This window comes from Callionymus lyra, chromosome 8 (genome assembly GCF_982586985.1).
Source record: "Callionymus lyra chromosome 8, fCalLyr1.hap1.1, whole genome shotgun sequence".
NCBI classification, from domain to species: domain Eukaryota; kingdom Metazoa; phylum Chordata; class Actinopteri; order Syngnathiformes; family Callionymidae; genus Callionymus; species Callionymus lyra.
Genome location: NC_141825.1, coordinates 8,281,070 through 8,296,692, shown reverse-complemented (window position 1 = coordinate 8,296,692; position 15,623 = coordinate 8,281,070). Strand labels below are relative to the sequence as shown.

At 37.1% G+C, this 15,623-nt stretch overlaps 2 protein-coding genes across 2 annotated transcripts; one reads left to right on the top strand and one right to left on the bottom strand.

The window, feature by feature from the left end:
• The first annotated feature begins 456 nt into the window (after window positions 1–456).
• On the top strand, window positions 457–8,514 carry cat (catalase). Its single transcript, XM_087796597.1, has 13 exons — window positions 457–617; window positions 1,969–2,140; window positions 2,508–2,618; window positions 2,978–3,108; window positions 3,195–3,299; window positions 3,878–4,003; window positions 4,236–4,427; window positions 4,505–4,657; window positions 5,812–5,950; window positions 6,013–6,143; window positions 6,206–6,313; window positions 7,541–7,624; window positions 7,683–8,514. The coding sequence occupies exons 1-13, from the start codon at window positions 552–554 to the stop codon at window positions 7,737–7,739; spliced, it is 1,575 nt and encodes a 524-aa protein (XP_087652723.1). The 5' UTR covers window positions 457–551; the 3' UTR covers window positions 7,740–8,514.
• Window positions 8,515–8,850: 336 nt separating this feature from the next.
• Window positions 8,851–12,931, bottom strand: c8h11orf58 (chromosome 8 C11orf58 homolog). Its single transcript, XM_087797507.1, has 5 exons — window positions 12,707–12,931; window positions 12,446–12,529; window positions 12,319–12,379; window positions 9,249–9,358; window positions 8,851–9,165 (listed from the first exon to the last, which is right to left on the bottom strand). Exons 1-5 carry the CDS (start codon window positions 12,752–12,754, stop codon window positions 8,965–8,967), a joined length of 504 nt encoding a protein of 167 aa, XP_087653633.1. The 5' UTR covers window positions 12,755–12,931; the 3' UTR covers window positions 8,851–8,964.
• Window positions 12,932–15,623: the final 2,692 nt, after the last annotated feature.

Below are 15,623 nucleotides of genomic sequence, written 5' to 3'. Positions count from 1 at the left end.
AGTAAAATGAACTATTGATCGTTAAACTAGAGACGGTCTGCTAAATCTTCGGACTTGTTTTAAAATAAATAAAAAACGTCTTTTTAATTGAAGGTATGAAGATAATATGGTGAGGTTAGGTTTAGACATCGTAGAAATAAAATAATACATTTTGTCGAAAAGTAATAATATCGAAAATACTGGCGTTTCTTCCATATAGATGTGAAAATAAATATAATTAAATAAAAGATTAACCAAATATGAGTTGTTTGCGCATTATTTCAAAAGTATCTGCGGAACAAGCCTGTCCAGTTTTGATATTTCGAGAGTAAATAATCTCAAGAACTCATGTTAATGTGTTTTTTAAAGATAAAAAAAAAGAAGTTAATTTGGCAGGAAAACTAGGTCAGGGGACTCAGCAGCCAATCGGATGAGAGGAGGGTGTGAGGGGGCGGGGCCTGGTGCTGAAATATTAGCAACTTCCTACTTTAGCTTCGTTTCATCGTCTTTTCTTATCAAACGTCTTTTCTGGTCGAACATCTTTCCTGGTCAAACACCTGCAGAAAAACAACATGTCTGACTCCAGAGATAAAGCCACGGACCAGATGAAGATATGGAAGCAGAACAGATCGACTCAGGTTTGTCATATTTCTTTGAAAGGTCGTCTAGGGTGACAGTTGTTAGTTTTTATGCTAGTTATGTTACTTGTGTTTTTTAATGCAGAGAAATGTCAGTTTATTCGAAAAAAAAAAGTACCAGGTTACGTTGATAAAATCTGATAGTTTAGCGTTTTCTGTGGTTGTTATTGTCTGTGTGCACCTGGAGCTAACATGCTAACCGATGCTACTTCGCATGTTTATTTGCAATAATAAACATTAAAAAAACATGGACTAGTCTTGTTTCTAAGAAGGTCACAGAGCAAGATTGTGACTGAACTTTAACCCCGTTACAACATCGCTGGACACAACAAAGCACCAGAGGTTGTTGGTTTTAGTCCCAATGTTTACTCGAGAAAGATAGTTTGAATCTCACCGTGTTTGTTTGCGTTAAAATTACAGTTTGCAAACTTTTTGCTTCAATCCAATATTTAACTGGATATGTTGAGTCCTGGGTCAACTATCTCCGCCATAAACGACTTGAAATAAAACACTAAAGATAATAATCAATGTTGGGAAAGTGACTTCAAAATACAACATTTGTAGCGTATTTTAAAGTAATAAGTTACATTATAAAAATGCTGTCTTTAAATTGTAAAGGGTTACACGCATTGTATATTACATTTACATTATTTTCACAAGCTCTTGGTGTTTCAATACAGCACTATGATGGTGCTACATTTATGACTCACAGATCAATAAAGTCGAGACACAGATACTCTTTAAAACTTCAGTCAATTCTTTTATATCATTGTTTATTACCACCTTGAGTCTGACTTGAATCACTGAGGTGTAAATGTGGATGATAACGATAATGATAATGTTCATAAAAAGTCATTTTAGCTATACAAGTGAAAGTCCAGGCCGGTGTTTCTCAAACTCAACTGTCAGGGCGATCCGAGGTCAATTCTTCACACATAAAAAACTTAAAGCTGCTGAATATCAGGCTGCAAGTTTGAGATCCTACTCTAGGCCGAATAAAGATGAGCTATGGCTATATTTTATTGAGACAAAAAACGGACACAAATTAGTTTAAATGTAATCAAAGATGTCTAAGAGCAAACAGGTTTTTCCCCCTTTGCTTCTCTCGCTAAGACATTTTTAATTAAAAAAAACTTGCATATTATGGTACTGAGAAATATTTTGCCTTTTCAGTAATACCTTCAACTACTGTGTTACAGCAAAAATTAAACTGTGTCAGTAACAACAACAACTGATGACAAGTTTCTCTTAAATGAAGATAAGCATAAATCCATATCCCTGGCCTCTGAACCTGTGAACTATAAGACTGTCGTCGCTGATACTTTCTAACGTGACAAAGTGTTTCCAACAGAGACCAGACCATCTGACCACAGGAGGTGGAAATCCCATCGGGGACAAGCTGAACCTGCAGACAGCTGGACCCAGAGGCCCTCTGCTGGTCCAGGATGTCGTCTTCACGGATGAAATGGCCCACTTCGACCGGGAGAGAATTCCGGAGAGAGTCGTGCATGCGAAAGGGGCAGGTGAGACCTCACCTGTCGAGTACAACAATATACAAATCACTAGTTTTAGTATTAAATAGATACGAATAAAGAAACACATTTTCTCTCTATATTTGTTACCAACTTTTAAAGAAACAAGTTATAAAAGTAAAGTGTGTCGGTGGATTAGCAAAATAAAACCATTTTCAGTCAATGACGTTTAATTCCTAACATGAGTTGATGACAAACATCCTTCTCACTTCTTCAAGAATTTAATCTTTCAAATCAGCTGTTTTGATTGACACATGGCTGATCCAATCAATTATTTTAGAGCTCCAGTCAATTTTGAGCCGACAAATTTACTTATTTAACTACATGGATAAATGCTTGGATTCTCCTCATCATGCAGGAGCCTTTGGATACTTCGAGGTGACCCATGACATCACCAAGTACTGCAAGGCTAAGGTGTTTGAGCACATCGGCAAAACAACACCTGTTGCTGTGCGCTTCTCTACTGTGGGTGAGTACGTGTTTGAGCACATTTTGGCTTTTATTTATTTAATAATAATCTGATAATTATGGAATTTATTGTTTAACTTTTCTGAAAATGTTCTGTTGTTCTTCTGATGATTCAATAAATGATGGTAAAATAAGTAAAGACTTTGTGTTTTCTCTCCTGTTTAGATATGAACTATTAAGATATTAAGATATTTTGTGAAAAGCACTTCAAATAAAAGATTATTGGTTAACAAACTGAGTAGTTTGTTACCATTAGTGTCGATACATTTGTTTCAATGTTTAAAAAACTCTTATGCAGGTTTGTGCTAAAAGTTTTGTTTAAACAACAGCATCTGATAATCTCTTGTTATTGTTATTCAGCTGGAGAATCTGGATCCTCCGACACCGTCAGAGATCCGCGAGGTTTTGCAATGAAGTTCTACACTGAAGAAGGAAATTGGGATCTGACGGGAAACAACACTCCAGTCTTCTTCATCCGAGACGCGATGCTGGTCCGTGACTGAGCAAAATCTCTAGTTTGTATAATGTGGGTTAGATTTGTCATTTCAAATGAGCATTTTTACTTTCTCTCATGCAGTTCCCTTCCTTCATCCACACACAAAAGCGCAACCCTCAAACCCACCTGAAAGATCCTGACATGGTTTGGGACTTCTTCAGCCTCAGGCCCGAGTGTCTGCATCAGGTGAGAGGGTTTTGAAGGTCCTGGCGTCTCTGCGTCGCTTCAGGATTGATTATTCTCCTCTCACACATAAAATCTACCATCCTTATCCCTCCTTACTTATTTTCCTGTCTAAACAAGAAGGATCTGTCTCACCTGTAGTTAATACAAAACTCTGCAGCCAGAATTCTGCGCCGCTCTAGTAGAAGAACTCACATTTCCCTGATCGTTAAAACTCTTCACTGGCTGCCAGTTTCTTTAAAAAAAAAAATTGCTTTTGATTGTTAGTGCCCTGTGACCATAGTCTGAGAAAGATACATACAAAATAAATCCACACGTTAAATCTTCGTAATTTATTGTAAAACTATCTCACATATTCAAGTGTAGGATGTGCAGCTCCAGTTCCATCAGGTCCGTAGTTGTATCTTCCACGACAAGACTATGTGCTGTTGTGGTTTCACAATATTTGTCACAGCTAAAGGTGAAAACTGTGAAAAAGGAGCCTCTACAGTTCATTGATTTAAAGATGGAAGGATGTTTTGTGTGTTTGGACTATATTCTGAAGTATCGTGACTCGCGTCTTCTGTCGGTTCGTCTCGCAGGTTTCGTTCCTGTTCAGCGATCGAGGTTTGCCCGACGGCTTCCGCCACATGAACGGATACGGTTCCCATACCTTCAAACTCATCAACGCTGCCGGAGCGCCCGTCTACTGCAAGTTCCACTTCAAGGTGAGACTTTTTATCTTCCACCACATGATCAGACACGCGGCCCTGGAGAGACTTTTGAATGTAGAGATTTTTTCATGAAGGTTTTAATTTGTAAAAACGTATTTGCTTTTGTCAAAAACAAGATCACATGAAAAGCATGTGATCTTTTAAGAAGATGAATGAATGAGAGCAAAGATATAAAGATGTGTGAAGATTTGATAATGGTATGAAGTTTAAATGACGATCTTTCTAGACGGATCAAGGCATCAAGAACATGGACGTGGAGGAGGGAGAACGCCTGGCGTCCTCTCACCCCGACTACGCCCTCGCGGACTTGTTCAACAACATCGCCAACGGCAACTTCCCCTCATGGACCTGCTACATCCAGGTCATGACCTTTGAGCAGGCGGAGAGGTTCCAGTTCAACCCCTTCGACCTCACCAAGGTGAGGGAAGAGTCTGAACCTACGATGACGAACGATGGACGTTTGAGCTGTTTGAACTGTTTTTTTTCTCGTTCAAGGTTTGGTCCCAAAAGGAATATCCGCTGATTCCAGTTGGAAAAATGGTGTTGAACAGAAACCCGGGAAACTACTTTGCCGAGGTGGAGCAGTTGGCCTTTGACCCCAGTAACATGCCTCCGGGTGTGGAGGCCAGTCCTGACAAGATGCTGCAGGTGATTTACAACTTTCTTCTTCAATGATTGTGTAGAGTAATCTTGTTTTAATGTAAAAGCATTGATCAATATCTGCTGCAAATTCTTTTCAATCGACCAAAATGAGGATTCTTCACTTAAGAGAATAATTTTATTGAATTCATTTATTCTATATTTTTAAATTTCATCATTTATTTATGTGCATCTGGGTGTGTGTGTGTGTGTGTGTGTGTGTGTGTATTTTTGAGCTTGACAATCTTTGATTGTTGACACTGAGGATCAAGTTGAAACCAAACAAAATCTACATTCATCCAACATGAATTATGATTTTTATGTTTTGAGGCTAAACTCATGTCAATTATCTCTGTTTACTCTTCTTCTCCAAACCACCAATTCCAGTTTAGCTTGTATCGTTGACGTCGATCATCTCTGTTTCCTTATCTTATCTTAAACACCGACATTTATACGTCACCATATCAACAATTGACTTGGTTTCAAGACACTTGTGCGGCGAGTTGAGTCCAGTTTGTGTGATGAACATGTTGTTCAGACCATAACAATACCGTCTTTAGTCAGCAGGGGGCGTAAAGAAGCGTTTGTGGTAAATTAATGATTTAACACAATATTTATGAAAGAAAAAACACGACTAATTTAGTTCATATACACGATTAAGTTCATGATGTTTGGTTTGTTTTGGAATCAAAGGCTCAAGTCGATTGAAAAAACACTTTAGTCCTGTAAAAAAATGTACAGTAAAAAAATGTAGCAAGTAAGAAGTGGAAATATTGACTTGATTCAATTAAAAAAAACAAAGATTGTAGAAATTAAACAATTAAGTCGGGCAAAAACAAAACAGACTAGTTATAAATATGAACTTTAATTAATCACATTAACATTCATATGAAAGTCCATCAATATCTGTCAATCAGTTGCTAAAATTGACATTTATGCTGTAGAAATGTATTTAAAATATAAAAACTATTTACAAATGTGAAAGGTGTTGGTTTTGTTTACCTTCATTTTGTTTGCTTTTGCTGTTTCAACAAACCAAAACAAACAGAAAAACTGCAGACGCTTTTTACTCGGTTCACCGTCGTCGAACTTGTTATGACGATGCATCGTCAAAGATTTTATTGACATGATCTAAAACATCGTTGCGTTTTAACTCCCTGCAGGGTCGACTCTTCGCCTACCCCGACACGCATCGGCACCGACTCGGCGCCAACTACCTGCACATCCCGGTCAACTGCCCCTACAGGGCCCGCGTGGCGAACTACCAGCGCGACGGCCCCATGTGCATGGCCGACAACCAAGGTCGGCTCGAGCTCGACGTTCCGAGGAAACGAATCCGTGTCTCATGTCTGTGTGGCCTGCAGGGGGCGCTCCGAACTACTACCCCAACAGCTTCAGCACCCCGGACGTGCAGCCTCACTGCGTGGAGTCAAAGTTCCAGGTGTCGCGCGACGTGGCGCGTTACAACAGCGATGACGAAGACAACGTCACGCAGGTACAAACTCTTCTTCATCTCTTCGTGTGAAACCACCAGTTGAACGTGCTTTTGTGTCTCAGGTTCGCACGTTCTACACTCAAGTGCTGAACGAAGACGAGCGCGAGAGACTCTGCAAGAACCTGGCAGGAGGCCTGAAGGGGGCGCAGATGTTCATCCAGCAGCGAATGGTGCGTCACACCTTTTCTTACTGTATTTACTTTACACTTGTTTATTATTCAACGATTGACTCAAAATAAAATATAATTGATACATTTGATAAATTATTTATTTTGATAAAAGACACTTTAACTAAGACTATATTGGAGAAAAGAAAAACATATCCCAGCAAAAAAAACTTCCTTTTAGAAGAAACCTGGAGCAGAACCAGACTCGGTGTTGACGTCTCCTGCTGTTGGTAAACTGTGAATATAGATGATGAACAAGCGTTAAAAAATCTTCAAAGAATATTGAATGATATAATTTAACATTTCAAATGTCAAAAATGTACAAATGTTGTTTATCCAAACATTTAATATTTATTTTAAAAGTTTTTAATAATTTGGTTATTTAAAGTTACATTTATTGTATTCAAATAATTAAAAGAAGAAATTGAATATTTTTTTTGAATGTTTTTCTTTTACACATAGAATTCTAATTCTAATAACTAAAGCCTTCAATTCAATAAAAAAATGTAAAAAGAAAACACACACACCTATTTATAGGTAGTTGTTTATTAATAGGTAGGTGTTTATTAGGTGTGTGTATGTAGTTTTGTATTAATAGGTAGGTGTTTATTTAGGTGTGTGTAGATGTGTATTAATAGGTGTGTGTAGGTAGTTGTGTATATTAGGTAGGTGTGTAGACGTTGATCTGAGGACACTGGTATTTTCTTGTGAGTCACTAAAGCTAAAATACAGACTTTAAATATTTCGAAAATAATGACTTAATTCCATTTAAAAAAAGAAAAGATTGTAGAAAAAAACAAAACAGTTATTATAAATATTACGTTTAATTAATAACATTAACATCCACATAAAGGTCCATCAATATCTGTCAATCAGTCATTTGACAGATATAATAATAAAGATATTAAAAATATTAACAAATGTGCAACATGTTTATTTACCTTCGTTATGTTTGCTTTTGCTGTTTGAACAAAACAGGACAAACAAAAAGAAAAACTGCAGACGCTTGTTACTTTGTTCCCTGTCAGAGTTGAACTTGTTATTACATGTATCGTCCAAGATTTTATTGACATGATCGAAAACATCGTAACGTTTGACTCCCTGGTATTTACTTGTGAGTCTCTGAAGCTAAAATACAGACGTTATATAAAAGAGAAAAGAAAACAAATGCTCTGGACCAGAATAAATGTTTGATTTGAATGATGTAAGCTGTCAATGTTTGATTGACAGGTCGCCCGCCTGAAGGACGTTCACCAGGACTACGCCAACAGAGTCCAGGGGCACCTGAACAAGATGAACGCAGAAGCTGAGAAGGTAAGAACTTTCATTCATTCAAGACCTTCTTTGACAAGTTGATGTTTCACTCTTTCAGAACACGGTGCGTGTTTACTCTCGTCCTTCTGCCGTCAACGCCGCGTCCAAGATGTAACCGCCTTCAACCACCAGGCGGCGACAAGCGTCATAACTGCCGACAGCCTTTTACTGATCGTTTGTTTCAAATCTAAAACTCGCCTGATCTGACTCCAGATGTTATGTAGTTTTGACGGATGGATCTAATGCATGAGTTTGACATCATTAATTTGATTTGAAGGTTTCACTGATTCTAGTCGAATATCGATGTTAATCAACTTTGAGTTTAATCTCTGTGCCTTTAAAATCTTCTTCGATCTGACATTATCGTCTTTTTTAACCTGAAAGTCGTGACATCTGTGGATCAGTCACATGAATCAGTTTTTACATCTTCAGATTTAACGAGTGGAAAATCTTGTTTTTGACCAAATAACTAAAGTTGATCGAGATAGTTAAGTTGTTGAAATCGTTCAGTCGGGAAATCTTAGTTAGTATTGTAGATAATCAAGCAAATGTACAAAAATAATGGCCTTGAAATCTTTTATCTCTTTAAATGATGTTAAGTCATGATTGTGTCTAACATTATTGAAAACAATGTAACGAATTCACTTAAAATGTGTAAACGTCTGAACATTATTTTTGTTATTAAAACCGTCCTGTAATTTATTAATTATATAAAAAGTCAAATACATTTTCGTTCTCTCATGATTTCAAACTTCATGATTGGAGCTGATTGAATTGAGCTCGGGTGTGTTTTGTTGATCACTAAAGACGTTTAAGATAAACTATAAATGTCAACAATAATCCAAATGTCCTGTTTAACACATGTTGGTAAATAAAGACTTTAATGATCACATCTGGTTTAACTTGTTTGTTCCACTGGTTAGTATTTGATTTATCCTTAATTGTTTTTTTGTTCTTGTACAAACGAAACTCTCGTTAGAATCAGAAATAGAAGAGAATAAACCAAAGGCTAAACTAAGGTTTTCAAGTGACATTAATTGCACCTGTTGACATTTCTGGTACATTATTTTGAAGTTTTATATAAACTATTTATCAGTTACTCTTTGTTTCTTCTGCTCTACGTTCATATTTGATCTGATGATAAGAGACTGAATTTTAAAAATGTACCGAAATCATTTTTTGGAAAAACTCAATTTTATAAATCAAAGTTACGACAACAGACACGATGAGCAAAAGAAAATCATTTAAAACATGAACTTATTTATAAACACACGCACACACGGGGCAGGATCGAGTCCACGCGATGATCGTCCAGAACAAATCAAGCTCCAGTTCTGCTGCTACTTGGACTTTGAAGAAGCCGTTTTGTCGTCTTCGTTGTCGTCGGAAGAGTCTTCGTCTTCGCTCGAGGTTCGTTCTTGAACGTCAGTTGAATCTTTTCTTTCCTTTCCCGAGTCGGTGGGAAGTTTGTCGGGAGTGGACTCCGGCTCCTTCGTCTCACTCTCTGTCGGCGCCGGCATCGCATCCGGCGTCGGGTCCGGCTACAAGAACATCATCGAGAGTTTTATCTTCTTTAAATCTGAGACAAAACGACTTCATAGTCGACCTTGCAACGCGGCCTCACCTCGCTGAAACCCAGACCACAGTGTCTGCGGTTCCTGCCCGACAACTTCCCGTCCATTCCCTGCTGGTACTGACTCTCCAGCTCTTTGTTGATCTTCTGGTCCTCGTTCCCTGCAGAGAAGATCAAGACACGAAACCTTCAGCAACACAAACGTGATTTCAAGAGGATGGCGAGACGTTCATTAGAGCCAGAGGAGTCGATCGATTTTGTGAAAGTTTAGTTTAGATGAATCAAAACAAATAAAAACATTGTTTTTCAGAATTTATTTTGTCTGTATAAACATCAACGAACAGAACATCAAGTTCAAGAATCTTTCTGTTCGTCTGCTCCGATCATGAATATTGTTTTATACAATGCGTTTTCTTTTGATTAGTTATTCATAATTTATTTATATGCCGTTTTGTTGTTTATTGTGTTTCTTTTTTTTTTATTATCCTGTACTGACATCACAACAAATCCCCGTGTTGTGTTCACAACCCTGGCAATAAAAGTTTCTGATTCTGATCTAAATCTAGTTTTACATCTGTATTTATGCTTTATTGTTAGTGGAACCGTATTGGCAATATCAGTGTTTGGAGGACCTAGAGATACTTTTTTACAGTGAAATCACACATAATTTTGTTTAAATACTTTACCGAATAGAAATAACTATAAAACGTTGAGGCAAAGTTGGAGCAAAAGTTTTTATATCTTAATAAAGTGTAAAAAGTAAACTTGTTATTTTTTCATTAACAATTAACAAAACAGCCTTTGGTTCATGTTTGTGTTGCAATTACACTTCCGGCCTCTAGATGGCAGCAGTCGTTACATCCTCCACAGCTAAAGGAAGAATGATGACTGAGGACGAGAGGATACAGTGACTCCAGCAGCATTTAAAGCTGATATTTGGACATATTTTGGTTTGAAAACAAATGAAAGCAGTTACAACTTCGCCAAGAGTCATGTGGTCTGTAAATTCTGCAACATCAGAGTCAAGTACTCGACAATACTACACATATATACTTAATACTACACTATCACTATACATGGTATCCTTGTATAGGATACTATAAACACATTTGACAAAAACAACTCTAGTTGTTTTTTAAATCCAAGAGGATTAATATTCATGTTGATATTGTGAGTGTTTAAGATAAGATAAGGGACAGAGATGAATCAAAATGATGGTTGGTTAAGAGAGATCGAACATATGTAAAGACAACATCACAGTCAGACTAATACTTGAAAACTGTTGGAGACAGTTTGGTAAATATATATTTTGTCCTCGACAGTTAAATTATTTTGTATGAAGAGAGTGCAGACCTCCACCAAGCAGCTCATGTAAACCATATTCTCTCTAATGTTATATTAATCATTTTAAAATATCATTGACAGCAGAACTTGCACGACACACGTGTATTCAAGGGTAAAACGACGGAGCTGCTCCTGCACCACAGAGAGCGACAGTATCACAACAGTATCACACTATATAGTATCGTTGACCCTGTATCGTGATAGACATCATATCAACAGCTTCTTGACAATACCTACATCCTGTACCTTAAATATTTGTACTACTGTTGCGAAGCAGGTTGTGTTGTGTTTTTGTGCTCTTGTGAGCATCTGACGGTAAAATATGGATTCTTCAATTTCTTATTTTCAACAGTTACAACATGTGTCTATAGCCCTATTCGCACGGGATAAGTATTACCTGGGATCCTCTGGTAATTTGTATTAGAGAATGTCTGAGTTGTAATCCCGTGTGAATGTGTCTGTGATTTGTAATAATTCCACTGCAAATGACCGACTGTAATTCACCAAACACAGACGTCGGGTGATAATACTAGTCCCGTGTGAATCCGAAAGTCTGCGTTTGTAATTCTGAATGCGGCATATATGCCACTGTAACGGACTTATAGACGCTCGCCATTGTGTTAATATTTACTTCCACCGTTTTATTTTGAAGAGGTTGAAAAGGAAGTAGTTTGTTTTCGTTGGGGGGTGTTCCACCTGACGAAAGTAAAAAAGACGTGCGCGCTGCACAGCTACAAACTAAGTTCTAGCCTCGTTGTTTCCCACACGAATACACTCGGTTACACCACTGTAACAGACTGTGTCTCTTCTGTAAGAACGGATAATAAATAAACGGTTGTCCACTTTATCTTCTCTAAACGAAGAACACTTGGTTATACTAACTTTCTCTTTTAGTAATTGATTTTTACATCTGTATCTCTAGGTATGTACTTTCTGAGGAGGCTTCGATCATTTAACATCTGCAAGAAGCTCCTCTGCATGTTCTACCAGTCTGTGGTGGCCAGTGTCCTGTTCTATGCTGTGGTGTGTTGGGGTGGAAATGTGTCCAAGAGTGTCAACAGGTTGGACAGGTTGATCAGGAGGGCTGGCTCTGTGGTTGAAGCTGGACTCACTGGTGACAGTTGCTGAGAGGAGATCACTGAACAAACTACTGTCCATCATGGATGATGACAGACATCCTCTCAGCATCAGTGAGCAGAGAAGCAGAATGAGTGCACGAATGCTCCTACCCAGGTGCAAAACAAATAGACTCAGGGACTCATTCATTCATCGGGCTATTAAATTGTACAATTCTGAGTTCGGGGGCAGGAGTGGAGTGAGAGTATCTGGATGTCTTGTATCCTTTGTCTTTGTTATTTTTCTGTTATGTTCTTTGTCTTTATCTTTAGACTTAGATTGTGTTATCTTGTTCTTTCTCTTTATGTTCTTCTTCTTATTTTATTTTTTATTTATTATTTTTTATTATGAAAAATGGCTGGCTATTGGAAAATTTTTTTCAATCAAATCAATAAAGTTTTACCTTACCTTACCTTAATGTCAGTAAAAATGACTTTCAGACATCGCTTATGCCCAATGCACTTAAAATAACACAGAGGAGGTCATTTACAAAACACAGAGGTCCCCAGGTAATACTTATACCGTGCGAATAGGGCTTATGAAAGTATCTGCAGATACATTAAATTAATTTCAAGTCTCATGAACAGTGCGAAATACGACGCATTACCTGCAGAAACACACATTAAATTATGTCTAAACAATACAAAAAGAAGAGACTCACCGCTGCGGAAGTGAGACGTTGACTTGTGATCTCCAATGACGAGTCGTCCAGTGTGTTCTTTCTGTTGCTCACACACACACTCGTGAAGAACATAATACAAATATTCTCTATAAATAAACATGTTTACCTTGCTGGCTCCCATCAGACGAAGAAACTTCTGTTTCCTTTCATCGCTGCCTAAATCTGCTGCAGACCATTGAGTCGAGCCATCCTGTAAAATTTAACACGAACCTTTCAGTTTGTTTTTAACACTTTTGTCAAAGTACATCTACTGTAAAAACTCCACAAGCACTACGAGCAGATGCTAACACAGTTAGCACGACAACAGCGTAAACACAAACGATGTCGAGAAAAAACAAGTCAAGTGAGTATTTAACGCGTTGCTTACGTCGTCTGCAGGTCGTTTGGTTCCGTGTCTGTCTTCTGAGGAACTCATCTTTAAATTCCAGAACACTTTAATGCTCTTAGTTTGATTCTCATGCCAGCTAGCATTAGCGCCGGTGTAGCTGTTGACTTCTTCTCTGGTGGAATATTAGAAGGTGTTGCTGCCGCCTGCAGTTGTTTAGTGTTACTGCAAGACTTAGGTGACTTAAACCTGAGACGTTGAAGTTTCAATTTTAATTATTTCCTGAATAGAAGTGAATCGTTTGTATTGTGCTTTAAAAATGTGAAAGGGTTGTTGTGATGTGTGACTCTATTGTATCATCAGTGTGTGTGTTGTGATGTGTGACTCTATTGTATCATCAGTGTGTGTGTTGTGATGTGTGACTCTATTGTATCATCAGTGTGCGTGTTGTTGTGATGTTTGACTCAATTGTATCATGAGTGTGTGTGTGTTGTTTTGATGTGTGACTCTATTGTGTCATCAGTGTGTGTGTGTGTTGTTGTGATGTGTGACTCTATTGTATCATCAGTGTGTGTGTTGTTGTGATGTGTGACTCTATTGTATCATCAGTGTGCGTGTTGTTGTGATGTTTGACTCAATTGTATCATCAGTGTGTGTGTGTGTTATTGTGATGTGTGACTCTATTGTATCATCAGTGTGTGTTTGTACAAAACTCTCTTTTCATTGAAATATTAACATTAGAAAATGATCTTAAGCTCACTGAAAACACTTTGTTGTTCTGGAGATTAAATCTTGTTGAAGGGGGTTTGGGGGTTTGTCAGTGTGCGTTATCAATGGTCTCTACCTCCAAGGAACTCGTTGTATAAACAAAGCGGGCCGTGATAACAGTCATAATGGACTCTCGTAACCTCTCGTTCGCCCAGATTTCAGAGCAACTTTCTAAAGTAATAAGTTGAAAACATGGTCATGATGAGGGACTTACTGCATCTTGGAGAGAAGAACATTTACTACATGACACTGTTGATCACCTCTGGTGTCATGTAGTAAATGGTCTTGATGTGTAACTTGTGATGTAAAATAAAATCATTGTAATCAATCGTGTTGTGGGTCGAGACATACGTGAGTCGCCAGATCCATCAAAACACTTTGAACTGTGTTCGTGTGAGTTTAAGCCACAGTGAAAAATGTTATAATGAGGATACATGAATGTCATGTGATCACGATGACCAGCTGCCCTGAACCTGTCGGATTACGCTGACTCGACGTCTAGATCAGGAGAGTCAGACTCACGCACACACAAATATTTTAACAAAGTAAGTGACACCATAACAAAATGTTCAATGACCAACCCTTTCTACATAATATATAAATGCACTATATAATAAATAAATACACTGCATAATAAATAAATACACTATATAGTAAATAAATACACTCTATAATAAATAAACACACTATATAATAAATAAATACACTATATAATATATAAATGCACTATATAATAAATAAATACACTGCATAATAAATAAATACACTATATAATAAATAAACACACTATATACTTTATACACTAACACTATGTTTTTCAATAGGTTCGGATCAGTGATGGACAATTAGCTGACTTTTCTAAGACATTTTGTTACTGTTTGTCAGTTTTGGTGGTGAACTCATATATCATAAGATAAAATATACATTTATTCTGTGCGTTTCATGTGAGACTGAAAATACATCCACAATGTGGCATTGCATCATCATCTCGGCTTTCCCAAATTGTTTATTTTAAATAAAAATAGCATTTTTTTTGTTTAACAAATGCTTTTCTCCAAAGCAACTTCCAACATTTTAAACTATTCACACACAAAATCACACACTTGATGGCAGTAGGCTGCGACACGTCGGTTCAACAACTCGAGCAGTCACGTTCTACTTTATTAATGTGTGGCCTTACAGTCATTTGTAGAACCGAGGTTACATTAGGTAACCCGGGTTTCTTGCTCAGCGACACAACTAAACAATTTTATCCGGAGCTGGGGTTGAACCCACAACTTCTTACGCCACAAGCAAACCACTCAACCTCTGAGCCAAGGATGGTCAATTAACTTTCCGGAGGGGAAACTGTTTATACTGTGACTGTGAGGTATGATCTAAAAACTTGGAAAAAACAAACAACAAAAAAACTAAACTATATCAATAAAATATTCATAAACTAAAAATAAAACAACACATATACATCTTTCTTAAGTATGATCTCAATATTCACTGAAATTATTTTGAGGTAAATGTTCACCAAAATAGACACATAAAAAAGTAAAAATAACCTGATTTTAGAAGTTAATATTATGATAAATACCAAATAATATGTCAATAAACATTTTATAAATGCTCTACATGTATCACTTCTTATCTGACGTCATAAGGCCCACACAAATATGTGGCAAAGCTTGCAAACGTCCGGTCACATTTATTACAGATTAATGTATTTCCAGTTTTCAAACTATTTGGTGGTGGCAACATCAAATCACATATAAATAATGAAAATATAAAAACAACATTCAATTTAAAAATAGCAGTTTTTAAAAGTAAAGAATAAGAGAAAGATAATAATATAGTACAACGATGATTAAATATATATTCATATCATTATATATTGAGATAAATATAGGTATTATAACGTCTCATTTGAAATGATGAAGATTTAAAAGAGGAAGAACTTGTCTTGAGGAAGTGTGTGTGTCAGACCAGTAGAGGGCGCTTGAGTCAGCACAATAAAGACGGGACGATCGTAACTCAAAGTGTTCAACTTTATTCTTTTAAGAAACTGATCCTTACTTCCAGCTTTTACTCAACACCAGACACACGTTAAAAGACTTACACTAAATAATTAAAAACACTTAAATTAAATGATAAAAAACAATAAAACCAAACGATCAAATCGTAAAGAAAAATGTTAGATTCCGAC

Excerpts from the sequence above, each read along its gene's own strand:
- cat (XM_087796597.1), top strand. The coding sequence starts at position 552 with ATGTCTGACTCCAGAGATAAAGCCACGGACCAGATGAAGATATGGAAG. Across the intron at positions 3,109-3,194 it reads TCATCCGAGACGCGATGCTG|TTCCCTTCCTTCATCCACAC; the intron begins GTCCGTGACTGA and ends TCTCTCATGCAG. Across the intron at positions 4,004-4,235 it reads ACTGCAAGTTCCACTTCAAG|ACGGATCAAGGCATCAAGAA; the intron begins GTGAGACTTTTT and ends CGATCTTTCTAG.
- c8h11orf58 (XM_087797507.1), bottom strand. The coding sequence starts at position 12,754 with ATGAGTTCCTCAGAAGACAGACACGGAACCAAACGACCTGCAGACGAC. Across the intron at positions 12,380-12,445 it reads GTCTGATGGGAGCCAGCAAG|AAAGAACACACTGGACGACT; the intron begins GTAAACATGTTT and ends TGTGAGCAACAG. Across the intron at positions 9,359-12,318 it reads AACGTCTCACTTCCGCAGCG|GGAACGAGGACCAGAAGATC; the intron begins GTGAGTCTCTTC and ends TCTTCTCTGCAG.